This window comes from Polypterus senegalus, chromosome 3, assembly GCF_016835505.1.
Source record: "Polypterus senegalus isolate Bchr_013 chromosome 3, ASM1683550v1, whole genome shotgun sequence".
Taxonomy (NCBI): Eukaryota; Metazoa; Chordata; class Cladistia; order Polypteriformes; family Polypteridae; genus Polypterus; species Polypterus senegalus.
Genome location: NC_053156.1, coordinates 165,593,308 through 165,616,704, shown reverse-complemented (window position 1 = coordinate 165,616,704; position 23,397 = coordinate 165,593,308). Strand labels below are relative to the sequence as shown.

The following is a 23,397-nucleotide window of genomic DNA, read 5'->3' as shown; positions in this document are numbered from 1 at the left end:
CAGTATGGTCTAGCAGACACTGTATCTGCTAGCTAAATGTTGACATTTGGAACCCTGTCATATCTAGTGAGATAAAGAAGCCATCACAGTAATTGCATCACTCCTTGGTACCATTTAGAGAGAGAGATACCGCTCTCTCTGGATCATTGGGCAAGATCTCAGTTACAGTGTGCCTCAGTATTAACGCACAGCTCACAGCTTGATTTTGGTACTGATTGCTTTGGCACTTTTTATTTAGCTAGTGAATGCCAAGTGGTCATACCTTTCAGACCATCAGATTTTTAGAAATAGTTAACATTTCTGTCCAATCAGCATTTTCAAGTAATACATCATCAGAACAGAATGTGTCATGTTGTGGGGCGCAGTCATAAAGGATATCTTTTTTTCTCATTTTAAGATCATTTACTGTGACACATCTCCAGATTTGATTGTGATAGAGCATATGTTGAATGTTTAAGGATGCCTACTAGTCCAGTCCACATACTCGGTATAGTTAGTTGGATGTTCCACAACATTCAGGTTTGTATATCAATAACCATGGACTTTTTGTCCACTAACAATTCACAATTATTTAAACATTGTCTATCATTACACTAGTCTAAGTGTGATTTTATGTAATTCTGCACTTAAGCACAATAAATATGATGTTTTACACAAATTCGTCAATGAAAATGATGCTCGTTGTAAATAGGGAGTTTGTGCATGGTTTAATTGATTAAAAAACATTTTAAATGGGTTTCTTCTTAAACAAAAGTGAGGATGCAATCTGCAGTGCAGAGCCTTCAGTGTTTTCATACAAAAGAGAAGTACAAAGGGATTCCTTAGTTTAATTATCCAGTTAACCAAAACTCCAACAAACGTTTGTAACTTAGTACTGTGATCATGTTATGAATGAGATTGCCACCCTCAATAAATTTATTATTACTTTTTCAGTGTGTTATTTAGATAGGTGTAAACAATGATAAAGCATCACGTGTGTGAATTATGTGGCAGTGTATATAGGAGATTCAGAATTTACATCCTTCATGGTTTTAGCAATTACAGCTAAGAGGATATGTCATATTTTAAATGGTAATACATCATTTGATAATTACTGCTGTGCTTTCTGTAAAGTACAGTGCATCCGGAAAGTATTCACAGTGCATCACTTTTACCACATTTTGTTATGTTACAGCCTTATTCCAAAATGGATTAAATTAATTTTTTTCCTCAGAATTCTAGGCACAACACCCCATAATGACAACATGAAAAAATGTACTTGAGATTTTTGCAAATTTATTAAAAATAAAAAAAAATGAGAAAGCACATGTACATCAGTATTCACAGACTTTGCAATGAAGCCCAACATTGAACTCCCTTGACCGTACTTGAGATGTTTCTGCAGCTTAATTGGAGTCCACCTGTGGTAAATTCAGTTGATTGGACGTGATTTGGAAAGGCACACACCTGTCTATATAAGGTCCCACAGTTGACAGTTCATGTCAGAGCACAAACCAAGCATGAAGTCAAAGGAATTGTCTGTAGACCTCTAAGACAGGATTGTCTTATGGCACAAATCTGGGGAAGGTTACAGAAAAATTTCTGCTGCTTTGGAGGTCCCAATGAGCACAGTGGCCTCCCTCATCCGTAAGTGGAAGAAGTTCGAAACCACCAGGACTCTTCCTAGAGCTCTTCCTAGGGCCATCTAAACTGAGCAATCGGGGAAGAAGGGCCTTAGTCAAGGAGGTGACCAAGAACCCGATGGTCACTCTGTCAGAGCTCCAGAGGTCCTCTGTGGAGAGAGGAGAACCTTCCAGAAGGACAACCATCTCTGCAGCAATCCACCAATCAGGCCTGTATGTTGAGTGGCCAGACGGAAATCACTTCTTAGTAAAAGGCACATGGCAGCCAGCCTGCCTGGAGTTTGCCAAAATGCTTCTGAAAGACTCTCAGACCATGAGAAACAAAATTCTCTGGTCTGATGAGACAAAGATTGAACTCTTTGGTGTGAATGCCAGGCATCACGTTTGGAAGAAACCAGGCACCGTTCATCACCAGGCCAATACCATCCCTACAATGAAGCATGGTTGTGGCAGCATCATGCTGTGGAGATGTTTTTCAGCAGCAGGAACTGGAAGACTAGTCAGGATAAAGGGAAAGATGACTGTAGCAATGTACAGAGACAACCAAGATATCAAAGGAGTGGCATCAGGACAACTCTGTCAATGTCCTTGAGTGGCAAAGCCGGAGCCCAGACTTGAATCCGATTGAACATCTCTGGAGAGATCTTAAAATGGCTGTGCACCAACGCTTCCCATTCATCCTGATGGAGCTTGAGAGGTGCTGCAAAGAGGAATGGGCGAAACTGGCCAAGGATAGGTGTGCCAAGTTTGTGGCATCAGATTCAAAAAGACTTGAGGCTGTAATTGCTGCCAAAGGTGCATCGACAAAGTATTGAACAAAGACTGTGAATACAGTACAGTACATGTGATTTCTCAGTTTTTTTATTTTTAATAAATTTGCAAAAACCTCTAAAACTTTTTTCACGTTGTCATTATGGGGTGTTGTGTGTAGAATTCTGAGGAAAAAAAATAATTTAATCCATTTTGGAATAAGGCTGTAACATAACAAAATGTGGAAAAAGTGATGCGCTGTGAATACTTTCCGAATGCACTGTATAAAGTGATATTTTAAGTTTATATGGTTATCAAAAAGGATTGTGGCTATAGCCTAAAGAAACTTGGCATTAGATGTTCTTGTTATAATAATGTAATATGCATTATGGTAATTCAGCAAGTAAGGTATAAAGTTAAAAAACTGTGTAAAATAAATCAGAACACATCATAAAGGATTGGGGTTTGTCCGGTCCTGTATACTGTACAGTTTGAAAAATAAACAGGTCAGAGATATTCTTTCCAAAATACATCAGGCAAACAAGATGGTAAAGTGGGGAACATTAATGGAGTGGGACCGGAATTGACACAGGGGAATGCTGGGAAGGAACCAAGATGGTGGATGGGAGTAATGACGTCATCTGAGGTAGACGGAAGGAAGGGAATGAACACAGAAGTGGCAGTATGTGATTACGGGATATGGGCATGTTCATGGCAGTGTTGCTTCTTTCTTTCTGTAGGAAACAAAGAGAGAGAGGTTAGTACCCCGCTTTTCCCCTTTGGCCGGAGGTTTCGCGCTATAGTTCAGGTCTCTACGCGGCTCCCTATGTGCGCGTGCGTGACATGCCCCCCAGGCCCAGACCCACTGGGTCGGGAATACCAAACCAAGAGGTTGTGAACTCGGGAGAGGGAATCAGCATTTGTCTGAAGGTTACCCCAACGATAAGTGACAGTAAACTTGTATGGCTGAAGGTCCAAAAACTACCTGGTGACCAGGGGATTCGACTCCTTGTGAACTGCCATCCACTGAAGAGCGGCATGGTCCGTCACCAGAGTGAACTCGCAACCCAACAGGTAGCACCTCAGGTGAGTCACCGCCCACTTAATAGCCAAGGCTTCCCTCTCCACTGCCGCATACCTGGTCTCCCGGTCCAAAAGTTTCCAGCTCAGGTAAATCACGGGGTGTTCGACACCATTGATGCTTTGGCTCAAGACGGCACCTAGACCTGTGTCCGAAGCATCGGTCTGGAGGATAAAAGGCAGAGAGAAATCAGGAGTCCTTAATATTGGTTCTGTTGTCAGGGCCATCTTAAGGTCACTGAATGCTCGTTCCGCTGCACTATCCCATACCACATATAAAGGAGCCCTTTTCTTTGTTAAACTAGTCAAGGGTGCTGCTCTCTTGGAGAAACGAGGCACAAACCGGCGGTAGTAACCCGCTAACCCCAACAAGGCTTGCACCTGTCTCTTGGTACTCGGACGGGGCCATTCCAGGATGTCTCTGATTTTAGAACATTGTGGCTTCACCAGTTCCCAAACCAGTTAACCTAAATATTTGGCCTCCTTCAAGCCAAAGAAGCATTTACGTTGATTGATACGGAGGCCGGCCTTCGCTAGCGTTACCTACAAGATATGCTCCTCCCAGGTGCTGGAATAGATGACTACGTCATCCAAGTAGGCAGCACAGTAGGACCGATGGGGCCGAAGTACTCTATCTAACAGACGTTGGAAGGTCGCTGGTGCCCCGTGCAGTCCGAATCGGAGAACCTTATATTGCCAATGTCCACTAGGGGTACTAAAGGCTGTTTTCTCTTTGGTGGATGCCGCTAAGGGAATTTGCCAGTATCTGTTTGTCATATCAAGAGTAGTCAAGTATCGAGCCATACCCAGATGCTCAATAAGTTCGTCCACATGGGGTATAGGGTAGGCATCGAATTTGGAGACCTGGTTAAGACGTCGAAAGTCGTTGCAGAATCTCCAGGATTCAGCAGGTTTAGAAATGAGGATGATAGGACTGGGCCAAGGACTGTGGCTTTCCTCAATAATTTCCATGTCCAACATCCATTGGATTTCTAGTTACACCTTCACGCATTTTGCCTCCAGGTGACGATAGTGGCGTTCCCTGACCACTACCCCGGGGTCCGTTACTATGTTGTGCTCAATCAGCGAGGTGCGGCCTGGTGTCTCGCTGACCTACTCTGGGACAGACGGGATCACTTGATCTAGCTCCTGCTGTTGGTGGGATGTCAAATTGGGACCAAGGTTAAGGGTTGGTTTTTCTGAAAAAAGGGAGAGGGTTGTACCGGAGTCAGGGTGGACCTCCCGTTCTCTCCATGGCTTTAATAGGTCCACATGGTAAACCCTCTCACTCAGTCGACGATTCGGTTGTTTCACCAAGTAATCGACGAGCCCTTTTCTCTCCTTAACCTCATAAGGGCCCTGCCAATGGGCTAGTAATTTAAAATGGGATGAGGGTACAAGCACCATTACTCGGTCCCCCGGTTCGAATTCCCTGAGGATTGAGTTCTGGTTATAACACCGTGCCTGCACTGCCTGAGCACGTGACACGTGATCTTTGAGGAGGGGTCGGATTTTATTCAATCTGTCGCACAGTTACGCAATATATTCCAATATATTAACAGAGGGAAGAGCCTCTGCTTCCCAACCTTCTTTTAGAATGTCCAGAAGGCCCCGGGGTTAGCAACCATACAAAAGTTCAAATGGGGAAAACCCCGTAGAGGCTTGCGGCACCTCCCGGTAAGCAAAATGAACGAGAGGTAAAAGTTGGTCCCAGTTCCTACCATCCACACTGACTACCTTGCGCAGCATCTGCTTAAAAGTCTGGTTAAAACACTGTACCAATCCGTCAGTTTGCGGGTGGTAGACAGACGTCTTTAGATGCTTAATCCGGAGTAACTTGGCAACCTCCCTGAACGTACCCAAAGTAAAAGGAGTACCTTGGTCCATGAGGACTTCTTTAGGTATTCCTACTCTAGGAAAAAAGGCTTACCAATTCCCGTGCAATAGTTTTTGTATTGGCGGAGCGTAACGGGAACTGCCTCTGGGTATCGAGTCGAGTAATCCACCATGACTAAAATATACTTATGTCCACAGTTTGAAGGCTCCAAGGGTCCCACTAGATCGACTCCGATCCTTTGAAAAGGAATATCAACGAGGGGAATGTAACTAGCAATCCGGGCAGGACTGGCAGAAACTTAGGACCTCCTCATTTAGTCCGGGCCAATAAAAGCGGAGTTTTATTCTCTCAAGCGTTTTCTCGGCCCCTAGGTGGGCATGAACCAGTTCACAGACCTTCCGCCAGTAGCTCCGCGGTACTAGCAACAACTTCCATACCTCGCCTTCGTGACTCGCAACTTGATACAACAGATCCTTCTCCAGTACAAAGTAGGGTTCCGATGGCATGGTATTGTCTGGCAAACTGCCATCCACGGAAACGATAGCATTCCGAGCAAACTTTAGGGAATCATCGTTCCACTGTTTCCTTTTAAATGATGCCAGCATGGACCTAAATTGGTAGTCTATGCTGTCTAAGGGATCTAGCAGTGTTGAGGGGTTGTTCTCTACTTGGAACGGCCCTCATCCGGTGGTGCTTCTGGGTCAGGGTAAGTCGCAGGGGAATCTTTCCTCCCCACTCACTTACGTCATCATGGTGTGCTGAACTGCACGGCATGGGAGTCGCGGGGTGGATGCTCTGTCCACCCATCATAAGACCCAACTTGGCTATTGGAGTGGCTCCAGTTCTGCCACTTTTAGTTTTCGACCAGTCATGTCCCAAAATTACTGGAAAGGATGGTTCAGGTAACACGGCCACAAGCACTTGACTTACTTCCTCCTTCCAGGTAATATAACATTTTGCGAACCGATAAGACCTGGTCTCTCCATGCACACACTTAACCTTCACATGTTGTTTTGTCCATTGTCGCGGTAGAACATAACGGAGAGCCACAATGGTTATGTTGCTCCCAGTATCAAATAATGCAACTACCATTGTCCATTTACTAATACCACTCCCATGTTCGGGACGGCCAGGGGATTAGACAGAGCACTGTACCTCTCAGGTTTCACCCAACTGCAGTCCATCGGTTCCACATTCAGTGGACAGGCTGATAGGATATGCCCAACCTCGCCGCATCTGAAACAGCATGGTGGGGCTGGCTGCTTCTCTCTAGGTTTCACCGCAGCCTCTGCAGTGCGATGGAGGGGCTCCGGGTTGGCAACACGCGAGCAGGCTTCTCTGACCCCCCGGTTCGGTGTACCGCGAGCTGACGTTCCAAGACCTCTAGGAGGTCCTTCGTCTCTTTATAGGGGTGTCACCGGACCTGCTGGGCAAGATAATCAGGCATGGCATTAACTAAGCCCTCACACGCCACCTGTTCGACTACCAGATGTGCTTGTGTACCTTCTGGCATTAACCAGCGGCCCATCTTGCCCCAGAATTCAAAAGCCTGGGCTCGGATGGAGTGATCAGGATCGAACTGCCATTGCCTCCACTCACTCGCCTGCTGGCCTGACGTAATGCTGTAGAGACTTAATATCTCCACTTTCAGGAGGTCATAACTTGTGGCTTCCTCCTCAGGGAGGTCATGATAGGCCCACTGCGCGACGCCTTTTAAGTACGGTGCCAGTATGGACGCCCACTCCGTCTTTGGCCATTGATTCTGAGAGGCAGTCCTCTCGAAAATTCCCAGATATGACTCAATATCATCCTCCTCTGAGTGCGGGACGATAGGAGGTGGGGGGAGGCCGTGCAGGCTCCGGTCTTACCGCTTCAGCTGTAGCCAGGCGAGCTTTGGTTTCTTCGAGCTTGCGCTTCGTCACAGCCTGCTCTTGCTGCAGGGTCTGTATCTGAATCGCCAGACTGTTCAACACGATGTTCAGGTCCTGTCCTTCAGCCATATCGGACAATTTGTATCCTGCCGGCTACGGCACTGTAAAATAAATCAGAACACAGCATAAAGGTTTGGGGTTTGTCCGGCCCGTATACTGTACAGTTTGAAAAATAAACAGGTCAGAGATATTCTTTCCAAAATACATCAGACAAACAAGATGGTGAAGTGGGGAACATTTATGGAGTGCGACCAGAATTGACACAGGGGAATGCTGGGAAGGAACCGAGGTGGTGGATGGGAGTCATGACGTCATCAGAGGTAGACGGAAAGGAGGAAATGAACACAGAAGTGGCAGTACGTGGTTACAGGATCTGGGCACGTTCATGGCAATGTTGCTTCTTTCTTTCTGTACCAAACAAAGACAGAGAGAGTTTAGTACCCCGCTTTTGCCTTTTGGCCGGAGGTTTTGCGCTACAGCCCGTGTCTCTACGTGGCTCCCTATGCGCGCGTGCGTGACAACTGTTATAAATCAGAAATAACATGTCAATCTTTTTTTTTGATTTAGTATCTAGAGGTGCATAAACTACTATGAGTAATATACGTTATATAGTAAAGTTCTTGGGCATTTGTCATGTGTACATAGTATCAAGCCAATACCATTCACCATATGTTGTTCCCTCCCTCCAAACCAAACTATATTCCACCAAAAAAGATTAAATTGGTTATTATTGGACACAGAAATCATACTAACAAAAAAAAGCATTATAACTGCCTAAGATCTTCCAAACTGTTATTCCCACAATGGTAATCTTATCCACAATGGTAAAATTTAATTTTTTCCCCAGTTTTCACATTAATCAACGTCTAATACCCTTAACCATGACCCCTTCCCATACCCTACCATTGACACAGTCCTGAAACAATATTTTGATTCAACACTCAAGGTATACATTTGTTTTTCTTTCATAAATAGGCATTTGTCTGGTTTGTGAAAATGCAGGAGAAAATAAGGTGGCAGCTCAGTGCATTCCCAGTAGTATAGAACTAGAAAAGTCTCACCCAAGCTTTATAATAAATTTGTTGGCAATGTCAAAGAGGTGGTGGGCCCTAATCCAGACCAAGTCCCTCTCATTTAGTGTACCTTAAGACATCCGGCATTATAGTACTGAGCGTGTCTGTATATAGGATTTTATACAAACCGGATTCCAAAAAAGTTGGGGCATTATACAAATCGTGAATAAAAACTGAATGCAATGATGTGGAGGTGCCAACTTCTAATATTTTATTCAGAATAGAACATAAATCACGGAACAAAAGTTTAAACTGAGAAAATGTATCATTTTAAGGGAAAAATTTGTTGATTCATAATTTCATGGTGGTGTCAACAAATCCCAAAAAAGTTGGGACAAGGCCATTTTCACCACTGTGTGGCATCTCTCCTTCTTCTTACAACACTCAACAGACGTTTGGGGACTGAGGAGACTAGTTTCTCAAGTTTAGAAATAGGAATGCTCTCCCATTCTTGTCAAATACAGGCCTCTAACTGTTCAATCTTCTTGGGCCTTCTTTGTCACACCTTCCTCTTTACGATGCGCCAAATGTTCTCTATAGGTGAAAGATCTGGACTGCAGACTGGCCATTTCAGTACCCGGATCCTTCTCCTACGCAGCCATGATGATGTGATTGATGCAGAATGTGGTCTGGCATTATCTTGTTGAAAAATGCAGGGTCTTCCCTGAAAGAGATGACGTCTGGATGGGAGCATATGTTGTTCTAGAACCTGAATATATTTTTCTGCATTGATGGTGCCTTTCCAGACATGCAAGCTGCCCATGCCACACGCACTCATGCAACCCCATACCATCAGAGATGCAGGCTTCTGAACTGAGCGTTGATAACAACTTGGGTTGTCCTTGTCCTCTTTGGTCCGGATGACATGGCGTCCCAGACTTCCAAAAGAACTTGAATCGTGACTCGCCTGACCACAGAACAGTCTTCCATTTTGCCACACTCCATTTTAAATGATCCCTGGCCCAGTGAAAACGCCTGAGCTTGTGGATCTTGCTTAGAAATGGCTTCTTCTTTGCACTGTAGAGTTTCAGCTGGCAATGGCGGATGGCACGGTGGATTGTGTTCACTGACAATGGTTTCTGGAAGTATTCCTGAGCCCATTCTGTGATTTCCTTTACAGTAGCATTCCTGTTTGTGGTGCAGTGTTGTTTAAGGGCCCGGAGATCACCGGCATCCAGTACGGCCTTGACCCTTACGCACAGAGATTGTTCCAGATTCTCTGAATCTTCGGATGATGTTATGCACAGTTGATGATGATAGATGCAAAGTCTTTGCAATTTTTCGCTGGGTAACACCTTTCTGATATTGCTCCACTATCTTTCTGCGCAACATTGTGGGAATTGGTGATCCTCTACCCATCTTGGCTTCTGAGAGACATTGCCACTCTGAGAAGCTCTTTTTATACCCAATCATGTTACCAATTGACCTAATTAGTGTTTATTGGTCTTCCAGCTCTTCATTATGTTCAAATTTACTTTTTCCAGCCTCTTATTGCTACTTGTTGACACCGTGAAATTTTGAATCAACATATTTTTCCTTTAAAATGATACATTTACTCGGATTAAACGTTTGATCTGTCATCTGCGTTCTATTACAAATAAAATATTGACATTTGCCATCTCCACATCATTGCATTCAGTTTTTATTCACAATTTGTTTAGTGTCCCAACTTTTTTGGAATCCAGTTTGTAGTACATCAGTATTAAATGAAGCTAAATAAAGCTGGTGTAGCAGTTTTCATTATCCTCTTTTTCTGAGACCAGGTCGCAGGTTCAACAGTCTTAGTAGTGAGGCACATTCGTCCCTTTGCCTAACCACATTTGTCAACTTGTACTGTGGGATCTCAAGGCATTACCAGGCCAAATAAGAGATCCTCCCAGCATTCCCTGGGTCTTCTAACGTGGTCTGTGTCTGGCTGGTCATGCTGTTTAACCTCATCTGAAAGCCAAAGCCACATCAGTTGACTCCACCCTGAGCCTCTACTGGATGTCTGCATTTCTCACCCTATTTTTAAGGGTGAGAGTCCTGACATTCTGGAGAAGGCTTATTTTGGCCGCTTGTACCTTTATTCTCGTCCTTACTGCCATTACCCCAATCTCATAGGTGCAAGTAGGAACATAAATAGACTGGTAAATCAAGAGCTTTGTTTTCTGTCCCAGCTCTGCAGCACTACAGATTGGTATAGCTAACACATAACTGCGCTGTCCATGTCGATCCATTTGTCCATCTCCTCATTCTTTTTCCGCTCACTCGTGAACAAGACCCCGAGACACTTTAACTCCTCAACTTGAAGCAGTAACTTACTTCCCAGTCAGAAAGGACAGTCATCTTTTTACTATTTAGGACCTTGGTTTCAGATTTGGAAGTGTTAATCCTCATTTCTGTCACTTCGCTCTCAGTTGCAAACCATCTCTGTCATCTGAATTTCACAGCCAAATGAAGCCATCTGGGCCATGTCGTCTGCAAAAAGCAGTGGCAAAGTTCTAATGACAGAATTGGGCACCATACCATCCCCAGCTATGTCTCAATACCCTGTGCATAAAAATCACAAACAGAATATGAGACAAAGCACAGCCCTGGCAAAGTCCTGCACCCGCTAAGAATGGTGCTGATGTTTTTCTTTTTATATGGACACAGCACCCACCCCAGAATTCTTTGTGGAACACTGTCATACAATTTCTCCAACTCCACAAAACACATGCAGACAAACTGGGTGTACTCTCCATGCCACTTCCAGGATCCTCATTAACTGGTCTACTGTTCCATGAACTGGACAGAATCCACATTGATCCTCTAGTATTTGAGGTTCCATGTCTGGCCAGACTTTCTTTTCCAGTACCCTGGCATAAACATTTCAGGGAGGTTGAAGGGTGTGATCCCCCTGATAGTTGAACATACGAAGAACAAGGTATAAATCATCCTCTCTGGAAAGGCTAAGGTGATATGCAAACTGGAAATGAACCGATCTGTCAGGATTGTTCTGTTTAAAGATGCCCCAGCACCATCATCTCTCAAAGCACTTCTTTGGAATGAGTACTAGTAGTCTGTAGTCATTCGTATAGGAATAATTGTTGTCCTTTTGAAGCAATCAGGAACCACAGATTCTGTAAAATATTAAAGATGCCACTGACGATGCCAGTCAGTTGGTCACTACATGTGTTAAAAATGAGTTCTGAAATTACATCTGGGTGCAATGTCTTATAGACGTTAACTGATTGAAAAATTCTCCTTGTGTCATCTACTGAAACTAAGAAGGATGAATTATGTGATGCTGTAGACAATTAAATAGTGGGCTGTTTGTCACCACAGTCTCAGCAAACACAAAGGAGTTTGGGTTCATTAGGCAGAGAAAATTTAAATGATACTGGACTAGGTTATACTTGGAAGTCTGCAATTCTTGCCCAGTTCCTGTGAATCATTACTGCTGCTATCATGGGTTTCCAGTTTATCCCCATACTAACATTTAACCACTGTAATTGCTTTTTTAAGCATAAAAATATGTATGTTTCGTGTATGTATTGCCATCACAAAATTCATTGACATTTGTATTCAGTAAATTTTTGGTGTCACCGGTGATCCCATAGTTTCTTACTAGATGTAATACAAGCCAATTGTTCTCATAGGTACACATTTCTTTTTATTTTTTTTATATGAATAATGATTTGCATATTCATTGAAATCTGTACACATTTTCTGGTTTACACAATTAGATCAGTTTTTACGCTGCTCCTGTAATCTAGCGCTGAACTAGTTTTTTTGCACTGGGACCTCACCATATTTGCTTGTAAGCTTGCAGCGTGAGTTTTGACAGGTGATCGCGCTTGAGAGGTCGATGCACACTGCGTAGTATTAGGCAGTAAGTGTCTTTTATCAGGGACAAGGCAGCGATGCAGATAGCACCCCACTCATGTTGATAATATTTGGGATAAGCATGCTTGGTTGTTATATTCATTTAAAAATGTATGTGCCAGGCATTATTTATCATAAAGCACACTCGGGTGTTTATTTTTTTTTCAGTGTTTACAATAAGGGATTTAGACCAGAATTACTGTAGCAAAACAGTTAATTATTTTGCATTTCAGATTTCTTTAAACTGTTTTTAGCTCTTTGTATTATGGCTGTCATATTAGCCAAAAATAAGTATTTGAATATTTCAAATAAAATAAGAATATACAGTATTCAAATACATTTGAACTTGAGGTAATGATTCTGGATGTGTTATGTACATTTCTATGTGCTTTTTATATATATGTTATTATTATGGTTATGGCCGCATTGGGGCCCACAGCAACAACAGCAAAAAAACAATATTCTGGTTGTATGTAGACAACTGTTGCATAAATATAAAAGGCATATGAATTTCTAGCATCTGCACCACCATATTTCTTTAAGTCTAGTACTGCTGGCTGGATGCACAAGTCATTTTCGGGACAGCAAGCCAAATACAGTCACAAAGGAAGCTGAAATCCTTATGAGCCACATGCATTATTTCCACGTTTTGTTACACTGTTACTAAGATTTTTAATTTTTTTACTCATGCATCTGCAAATTGTGAAGTGTTTATGACAATGTTAGGTGGGTCACATTTGTAGCATTCGGCAAATTTCCAAATTTAAATTACATGTGTGCTGTGACAGTTAAAGAAAAGCAGCAGTTGTTTATTGATATATTGCACCGTGCATTTGGTGTATAAAGTGGGGTTTTTTTTGGCACTCAGTAAAAGTGAGTTTTAACATCGGCTGCATCAGCTTTCAGAGTGAAAAGGTCATTTGGCCCAATGAGAAGGATGAAAATTTGCCTGAGTTCAGGTGCAGTACGTGAGATGTTGTTTACCTGGACCATACATGAGTGTTCACTGAACACAAAGATTCTAGAGAGTAAAATGTTATTAGCAAGTTCAGACAAAATGAGAATGAGTGGCAACTTCAACTTTAGTTCATGCCATAGTGGTTTAACTCACATATTGTAATATTCCCTTTAACCTCACAATCTTGGACTTTTATCATTTTGTTGATTTACATTATTGACAGTCATGCAGTCAGTTATTCTCCAACCCGCTTTATCCTAACACAGGGTCACGGGGGTCTGCTGGAGCCAATCCCAGCCAACACAGGGCGCAAGGCAGGAACAAATCCTGGGGCAGGGCGCCAGCCCACCACAGTGTACTACTGACAGTTGTATTAAAATTTGCACTTTATAATCAAGAAATGTGATGATGTTACTTTTAATGACAACCACATATTTTGTTTAAATGTATCCTTTCTTCCTACTAGTACTCTTGGTCTCTATCAACATTCTTTATTTTGTCTTGCACATTATATCTTGCCTGAAGAAGGGGTGTGAATTGCCTCGAAAGCTTAAATATTGTAATCTTTTTAGTTACCCAATAAAAGTTGTCATTTTGCTTGACTTCTCGTTACATCCATAATGGCTAACGCGGTACCACACCCTAGTAACTACATTTTGTGTTATACAGAAAGATTTGCCAAAGGGAAAATTTCTTATAGCGGCCTGTTGTTTTAGTCTGTAGTTTCTTAGTATTCGACTTAAAATGCCTGATAGTAATGATCTTCAGTTTTGGATACTGGGAGAATCAAGTGTTAAGTATGTTTTGTAGTAAACTAATTATGTGAAACTTTTCATTTGATTTCCAGATACGGCCCCACATTGCAACACTGAGAAAATACACATATGGAAAGCACATCTTGGCTAAACTGGAGAAGTATTACATGAAGAACAGCACAGATCTGGGGCCAATAGGAGGACCAGCAAATGGTTTGATGTAGAATTTAAGGGTGGGAAAAACATATCCTGGCATTTTTATGAAGTAACTCAAGCAAGTACCAAAATAGCAACTTAACCCTAATGTACCGTTTTTACATTAACTCATGTATTCATTTAAAAAATATACAGTATATTTTTTTCTTTGCATACTACCAGCAATTTATCAATCTGCAATGATGGGTAAAGCAGAGAGACTGTGTGTATATGATGTAATGGTAAGAAACAAGTTGTCAAATATTTTGTAAATTTTTACCTTGTAAATTCTTTGTAAAAATAATTTTAAATAAAAAATGTATATTGTTACACTAATCCAGCTTGTATCATTGATAAACCTGCTGGTATACTTGCACATCATATGCACTGTCCTCAAATTTACATCTTTTTCAGTTTAACTTTAAAAAAAAAAAAAAAAACTTTCCATATTTGTTTGTACAAAGAGTATCAGTTTAAGTTGCATTTTGGTACAGCAGATACTCAGATTTCATAGAGAAATGATAATTCCAGCGTTTTACATTTGATTACTATAACAATAGTCTGGTTTTCATTTATTTACAGTAATCCTTTCCTGTTCTGCTGGTTCCAGAAAAAAGTTTATATTCATTAAATATAATGGTGCAACTTTTATTAACAATAAGTAACAGTAAAATCACGTTACTGCAATATAAAATGTCAACAAACTTGTAACTTTTTTAACAAAATTTTCAATATTTTAGCAGTTCAGGAGAAGGAACCATTTTTTGTTCCTATACAATTTCAAAGATATAAATTTTTTTCAGGCATTATCTTCAAATTCTGCTGAGGTTATTTCATAAAGCCACTGAAGGGTAAAATGGAGTTGTTTCTTTATAATGCATGCATGAAAAATCACATGTACCTTTTCATATAGTGTATCATTGTAGGTGATTATATATAGGAGTAAGCTTATAATTTTAATAAACAGCACAACTATACATAGTTTCATTGTTTCACGTGTATGTGATGCTTAATCTGCTTGTACATTTGTACATACGTAATCCTTTATGCTGTAAATGTAATGTGTTTTAGCCTGTGTAAAGAAAGCAAAAAAAAACTTTGCATTTTAGCATATATTGACAACCTTTCACTGGTTTCCAGCAGTCTTGTAAAATGTAAATTTATTTCTTTGTATCAAGATTTTTTTATTTGGGCTTAAAACATATAATTCTGTATTCTTTTTAATTGTTTGAAAATATAGTTTTGTTTATACCTGTAGATGTTCAAATATTGTCATTGTAATTTTTTTATTAATTAAATGACTTGAATGCTGTATTTAGATTTGATAGACTGGATACGTTTAACTACCATGGAAACATTACAATTTCAAAGTTTTGTGACAGGATTTTTTCTTTGTAAAGTACTGTATTTTGAAAATGTGTACTAAATTGTAAGTGAAATTATGTATGATATTGTCAATTTTTAATTTAAACATGGTTTGTAACACTAAAAGATGATGTACTGTACATAAGGCCATCCTTAAATGTACATTGATCTGTATATTACTTTTCTTTTTTTTTTTTCCACTTTTTATTTCCCTTATTTGCAGGCAAAAAGGAGCCAACATGTATAATTAAAAGAATAATTTGTAATATTTTTGCCTCAATGTATTTTGAAAAGGAGAAATCTTTGTATAGTCAATTTTGGAAAGAATATGAGTGTGCTTTTTACAAGCTCTTGTGTAAATTACTAAAACTTAATGTGATTGGGGTGTCTGAGTTTTTTTGCATGGATAAGTTGAAATGTTTTATTAGGGCTGTGCAAAGCAGAAATTATTAAGAAAAAGGAATTTTTAGCTTTATAAAGTTATATTTTTTTAGCGTTCAGCCTTACACATATTTCAGTTTTAGAAACCCATCATCTGAAACCTCATTTAAGAAAGAAAAATCCTGAAATGGTATCACATTTTGCAATCTTTCTTCAGTACTAAATGTTGTTTGAGTTGTAGCATTCGTTTCCATGTCATCAGTTTATTTGCTTCACAAAAGAAGAATGACTTTTATTTATTGATTTTTTTCTTTAGATTTTTCCAACATAAAAAGAAATACCTTATTGAAAGAAGGAAGTCCATTTATAGCAAAACCACTAAGTTTTTTGACATTTCCTTTTTTTGGATAAATGGACAGTTTTTTGATTTTTGGTCATTTCTGCTTCCAGCCACTTCCACAGTTCTGATGGGAGTATTGTCTTTTCATTTATATGTATATGCTGTATAAATTAAAAATGTGAATTAACATTGAATGAAATAAACTTGGTCATTTTTTTTCACTAGCACTACAATACTATTTTGTTTAAAAAAAAAAAAAAAGGCCATTTTAGTTTCAGACACTTAAGGGAACAGTATGTCCGTTCAATATTTTTAAATGTTGATCCAGTCTGTCGTCTTCTTCTTTCGACTACTCCTCTTAAGGGTTGCCACAGCAGATCATCTTCTGCCATATCTTTCTGTCCTCTGCATCTTGCTCTGTTACACCCATCACCTGCATGTCCTCTCTCACCACATCCATAAACCTTCTCTTAGGCCTTCCCCTTTTTCTCTTTTCCTGGCAGCTCTATCCTTAGCATCCTTCTCCTAATATACTCAGCAGCTCTCCTCCGGACATGTCCAAACCAACACAATCTCTCTGACTTTATCTCCCAACCATCCGATTTGAGCTGACCCTCTAATGTACTCATTTCTAATCCTGTCCATCCTTGTCACACCCAGTGCAAATCTTATCATCTTGAACTCTGCTACCTCCAGCTCTGTCACCTGCTCTTTTCTGATCAGTGCCTCTGTCTCCAACCCATGATCCAGTCTTACTAACATTTGAAACTGAGCATATTGTTTTACATGAATAAAAAACAAAAAGTTGTGTATTTTACATTGAAAAATATTCAGATCGCATAGCCAACTATCCGATAATCCTTTCTCAAGGTGTCTTGTCTTCTGTTGTCTTTGTTTTCTGTCTTGCATTTGAGTCCTTGAATCTCTTATCCATTACAGAAGTACCTTTTTTTCTCTCAAAAATATTAATTGTATCTCATCTATTACCATATTTAAAAGTGAATTTTGGCCACTTTTTAAAAAATAATTTAATGTTTTAAATAAATGACTAAAAATAAAATGTTAGTTCAATTTCATGGAAACCTAATTGGTCAAGAGGTTAAGATAGATGCCTGTTTGTAGGCCACAGGTTTGCCTGTTCTGTGTATTCAACTGAAGCGAATTTGCTCTCCTGAATCAGACCAACCTTTTAGTTTTAGATTAAGACGTCTAATGCAAACCTGCCTTAGTTGTTTGTGGTATAGGACATAATTTTAGTAAGTGCAGGGTAGGGGCAGACAGTTTAAAAACTCTTATAGCACTAGAAGCTATCCTAGAGTTTTGTGAAAGTACATGTTGATAATTAGTTGTCAAAAGAAAAACATGTCATGAAGCTTTATTTTGGTAATATTTCCTCTATAGACACACGGTATTCCTACTGAAGACATCACAATTCTCTAAGGTGTTACAATGAGCAAACTAAACTGACATTTACATACTGTACTTCATTTGAAAAATCAAACCACTCAACGTATTAGGGTATTCAATACAGTAATCCCTCACTATATCGCGCTTCGACTTTTGTGGCTTCACTCTATCGCGGATTTTATATTAAAGCATAACCAAATATATAACGCGGATTTTTCGCTGCTTCGCGGGTTCTGCGGACAATGTGTCTTTTTTACTTCCTGTACATGCTTCCTCAGTTGGTTTGCCTAGTTGATTTCATACAAGGGACGCTATTGGCGGATGACTGAGAAGCTAACCAGCCAGAGCACGCAATTAAGTTCTCCTGACTGAGAAGCTAACCAGTCAGAGCACGCAGTTAAGTTCCTGCCTGCTGAATGCAGTGTTAACCAGGAAGTCTCGTCTCGCTCATTCAGCATCAACGTGTTTCGCTGTGTAAAGAGTTGTGCTTTTTTGTGTTTATCTTTGTGCATAGTCAAGCCCTTCATTATGGCTCCAAAACGATCTGCTACTGCTTCAGGGGCTGTGCCCAAGCACAAACGGAAGATGTTAACGATTGCCGAAAAGGTAAACGGTTTGGATTTGTTGAAGGCTACGATTCCTTTTTATTTAAAAAGTAGGAAAGGAATATAAGATCTACGGCCGCAGTGTCCTTTTAACCAGGGTGAAAAACGAGTTGTAAGTGGATGTAATAAGGCAGTAGTCTGGATGGAATCTGCTTTAGGGATTTGCATTGAAGACTGCCAGAAGAAGAACCGCGGCAGTGGTACACAATCGCCTGAAGAGGCTCCTTTGGAAGAGCTGTAACGCTCTCCTTTGTTGTGCAATAAAATTAAACTCGTTATCGGACAAGTCATCGTGTCATTGTTGGTGAGTAACCATAATTAATTTTCTACTTACAGTACTTAGTACATGTACATACGTTTAGTGTCACTGTACACACATTTACTGTATACTATTTTTCTTGCGTTGTACGTATTTATTGCTGGTGGCCTGTCTATCGTAATGGCTGTAACATATGTGATATCGGAGACATATCTTTAAAATAATATTTAGGTTTTACTGTATATAAACAGTGTGTTTATATACATAATTTCAATGACTCTTACCTAATATCTAAGAGAATACAAAGGGATTATGCTGTATAACTCTGCGGGGAATATTTATAAACAGTGTGGGTGAGTTTATAAGGGCTTAAAATATATAAAAATAACCATACAAACATATGGTTTCTACTTCATGATTTTCACCTATCGGGGGTCTGGAACGCAACCCCCGCGATCGAGGAGGGATTACTGTATACTTTTTTTCTTTACATAAAACAAGAAGTAAGCTGTTTCCGTAAGTAGACCGTCCTCGGCTTATTTGGTAGAGCCAGCATTCTTATCAATAACAGATTAAGATATTGTAAGTATGTATCAGCTTTTCCCAGTATTTGGCAATGATTTCAGGCCCCTTCCAGGAAGATTTGCTTCAGTTTTGTTCAAGTTAGATGATGATTGTGCTTGTGCACAAATTCTTAGAGAAAAGCTGCCAATATGTGTTATGCTTCACAAAAAATAATGAAATACAGCAATTGTTCCATGTTAATGTGTAGAAATAATCGCTTCTAAAATTATTTACAACTGTTCCAGCTTCTCTGTTGAGTATAATGCTGCTACTTTCATTTGTATGTTTTTAATGCAGTGCAGTTTTCTGTCTGGAATGTGTTTTTCCCATCTTCTGCAAGGAATCCAGGAACCGACACCCAGTATTAACTCCATGTAATTTTTTTTTTAATTAACAGTATATTACAAGTTTCAAAGCATGCAAAGTCTCAATGTGAACACTCAGTTGCATGGGACTCTGACTACTGTCTAGGATTGGACTGGCCTCTGCCTATAAGGACACTCAACACACCCAAAAGTAACACAAAATTCTCAAAACAATAAACTGATGCCGCTTCTCAGTTTACAGAGAAGCTTTTTTAACATATTTCTGAATTCAAAACATATTACCTCATGAATGTACTGTGTTAACCAGCACACCTTCACATGGGCTTACATTGTTGAAAAGTCACTATTGAGAGATTTTACCTTTCGTGCTTTTACTAACAGTAGAAGTGTTACATAATTATAAGTCAACAAAGCATTGTTTAATTGGAATGGACATTGCAGCAACACAGCACTACTGTGTTTAAATCCTGGCATACTCACTGAACACATAGTGAACATTGCACAGTCGTCTTGTCAGTTTGCCAGGAGCACTTAATTTTTTTCACACACCCCAGTGTCATGCAAGTTGGATAACCTGGAGGTTCTATATTCCATATCCTATATGAATTGCTTTAAGGTGTCCTTTGTGTAACCAATCTATAAAAGTTACTTCAGCCACAGCCCTGAGTTGTGCACAATGGGTACAGAAAAGGGCTGAAATAAAACAACTTTCACACAGCCTTTAGTTCCCATTGCAGTTTTATGTCTTAAATATAATTCAGACTTTTTTGATTTTGATTTTGTTACTGCAATTTGAGTGAATTGTGTTGCATGAAGAGTTTGTGTTTTCACCGGCTATTTGGTCAATCTCAAGATTTTCATTACCAATCCGTGTAGAAACATTTGTGCCAGCTACAGTGCAAGGTATTTTGGGCACAATAAAAACTTGCTTAGCCCATTTCACAGTTTGGTAGACTGGTGGCAGCATTGGACACTAAGCAGTAATACAGCCCTAGCATATTGTGTGTTAACAAAAATTAAACATGCCTAAGAACAAAAGAGATTATTAAGGCGTTAACAGCAACTGAAATATAAGACCCAAAGGATTTCAGAAAGTATTTACATTGCAGCAAGAAAGAAGCTTGTAAGTAGTGTTACGTGTATCAGTGAATTTATGTCTCATTTGCTACAAAAGAATAAACTAATCAGAGGTGCAGCCCATGATTTATAGAAACAGAAAATTCAGAATTACAGTAGGTTCATCCAAACTATAAAATATGCATATGTGATTATTTGATTGTTTACAGTATTGCTCATATTCTAACTCTGGATTAAAACATTGAAATATATTTGAGCAAGTCAAATAAAGGACACAAAGAGACACTATAGATCATTTTGAATGTTTGGCATCAGTTACATAAATCCTGAGAGCTATGAAAATGTAAAATAATACAGGTTAACTCAATGAACAAAGAATAGGGTGATGTTTTCACAGTAGAAAGTATACAATGGTGTGAAAAACTATTTGCCCCCTTCCTGATTTCTTATTCTTTTGCATGTTTTGTCACACAAAATGTTTCTGATCATCAAACACATTTAACCATTAGTCAAATATAACACAAGTAAACATAAAATGCAGTTTTTAAATGATGGTTTTTATTATTTAGGGAGAAAAAAATCCAAACCTACATGGCCCTGTGTGAAAAAGTAATCGCCCCCTTGTTAAAAAATAACCTAACTGTGGTGTATCACACCTGAGTTCAATTTCCACCCCCAGGCCTGATTACTGCCACACCTGTTTCAATCAAGAAATCACTTAAATAGGAGCTGCCTGACACAGAGAAGTAGACCAAAAGCACCTCAAAAGCTAGACATCATGCCAAGATCCAAAGAAATTCAGGAACAAATGAGAACAGAAGTAATTGAGATCTATCAGTCTGGTAAAGGTTATAAAGCCATTTCTAAAGCTTTGGGACTCCAGCGAACCACAGTGAGAGCCATTATCCACAAATGGAACAGTGGAAAACATGGAATAGTTGTGAACTTTCCCAGGAGTGGCCGGCCGACCTAAATTATCCAGAGACGACTCATCCGAGAGGTCACAAAAGACCCCAGGACAACGTCTAATGAGCTGCAGGCCTCACTTGCCTCAATTAAGGTCAGTGTTCACAACTCCACCATAAGAAAGAGACTGGGCAAAAACGGCCTGCATGGCAGATTTCAAAGACGCAAAACAACTGTTAAGCAAAAAGAACATTAGGGCTTGTCTCAATTTTGCTAAGAAACATCTCAATGATTGCCAAGACTTTTGGGAAAATACCTTGTGGACTGATGAGACAAAAGTTGAACTTTTTGGAAGGCAAATGTCCCGTTACATCTGGCGTAAAAGGAACACAGCATTTCAGAAAAAGAACATCATACCAACAGTAAAATATGGTGGTGGGATGGTCTGGGGTTGTTTTGCTGCTTCAGGACCTGGAAGGCTTGCTGTGATAGATGGAACCATGAATTCTACTGTCTACCAAAAAATCCTGAAGGAGAATGTCCGGCCATCTGTTCGTCAACTCAAGCTGAAGCGATCTTGGGTGCTGCAACAGGACAAAGACCCAAAACACACCAGCAAATCCACCTCTGAATGGCTGAAGAAAAACAAAATGAAGACTTTGGAGTGGCCTAGTCAAAGTCCTGACCTGAATCCAATTGAGATGCTATGGCATGACCTTAAAAAGGCTCAAATAAAGCTGAATTACAACAATTCTTCAAAGATGAGTGGGCCAAAATTCCTCCAGAGCGCTGTAAAAGACTCATTGCAAGTTATCGCATACGCTTGATTACAGTTATTGCTGCTAAGGGTGGCCCAACCAGTTATTAGGTTCAGGGGGCAATTACTTTTTCACACAGGGCCATGTAGGTTTGGATTTTTTCTCCCTAAATAATAAAAACCATCATTTAAAAAACTGCATTTTGTGTTTACTTGTGTTATATTTGACTAATGGTTAAATGTGTTTGATGATCAGAAACATTTTGTGTGACAAACATGCAAAAGAATAAGAAATCAGGAAGGGGGCAAATAGTTTTTCACACCACTGTAAATAAAATGAACCAGCCAGCAGCCCTGCTTATGCTTACTGCTGTGCTGGTTCCTGCTTAACCCACAAAAAGCTTCTTCTCATCTACCCCCTGTTCTTCTGCCTTGATTAGTTCAGTTCCCTCCCAATTCAATATGACTTTCCCAGCAAAGATTGTTCCTTTCAAACCCATGTAGATTATTTGCAGGCTGCGCATTTGGGCAGTTGCCAGCTCAGAGCAGCTTCATAAAGTATTGCACACACCATGGTTCTCACAACACATCATTTCAATTTGTAAAACATTTAAATGTCTGCTCTTCAAGCCTTAAGTACCATGTTTGACATATCCTGTAGCAACAGTCTGGTGAAGCTGTTCACCAGCAGAGGAGGGGATCATTCATTGTGTCTGTCAAAGACCAATGATTTTCCTTTATAGGTGTGACTTCACTGAGGGAGTCAGTTATGAACTTAAGGTAGGATGATGCATCTCAAATGAATAGAGAGGTTATATGCAGTAGATAGATATTTAAAAGTTGTATCCAAAATATTAAAGGAGGATTTTTGATAGATGTTGGAATGGATTGAAAAACATTAATATTTTGGGAACATGTTCATTTTTATTCATTTTCACAATGTCAGTTCTCCCAGCTTATGTCAGAAGACATGATGAGCTTATAGCACTCTGGGGTCTAAGAAATCAAGAAAGAGTAAAGGAGCTTAATATTTTTACTTTAAGCAAACAGAGTTTAAAAGTTGTTATGACAGAAGTGCTTAAAATTATGCAGGGAATTAGTAGTGGATGTCTGCTGTTACCTTAAAATAAGCTCTTTGAACAGGGGCATGGAGGTACAGATGGCAACCATGGCACATGGAGAACAACAGATTCCTTGAATAAGTTACAATGCCATGTAGTAGATAGTAGTACTTTGGGGGCTGTGGTGTTACAGCTAAGTGCTACCCGCCAGTTGTGATCCAGAGATGATTGGATTACATAGAAACTCTCACATCATGGAGAACAATAAAATGAGAAACTTTGCCCTGCTCTGTGGATGA

At 40.0% G+C, this 23,397-nt stretch overlaps 1 protein-coding gene across 9 annotated transcripts in view; it reads left to right on the top strand.

The window, feature by feature from the left end:
- LOC120525680 (pumilio homolog 2-like) overlaps positions 1-16,335 on the top strand; it is a 255,653-nt gene extending 239,318 nt beyond the window's left edge. For all 9 annotated transcript variants that reach the window (XM_039748192.1, XM_039748184.1, XM_039748189.1 and 6 more), the window contains one exon: positions 13,948-16,335. In XM_039748192.1, coding sequence (XP_039604126.1) covers positions 13,948-14,079 — 132 coding nt within the window. In that variant the 3' untranslated portion in view covers positions 14,080-16,335. The remainder of the gene's footprint in view (positions 1-13,947) is intronic.
- Positions 16,336-23,397: the final 7,062 nt, after the last annotated feature.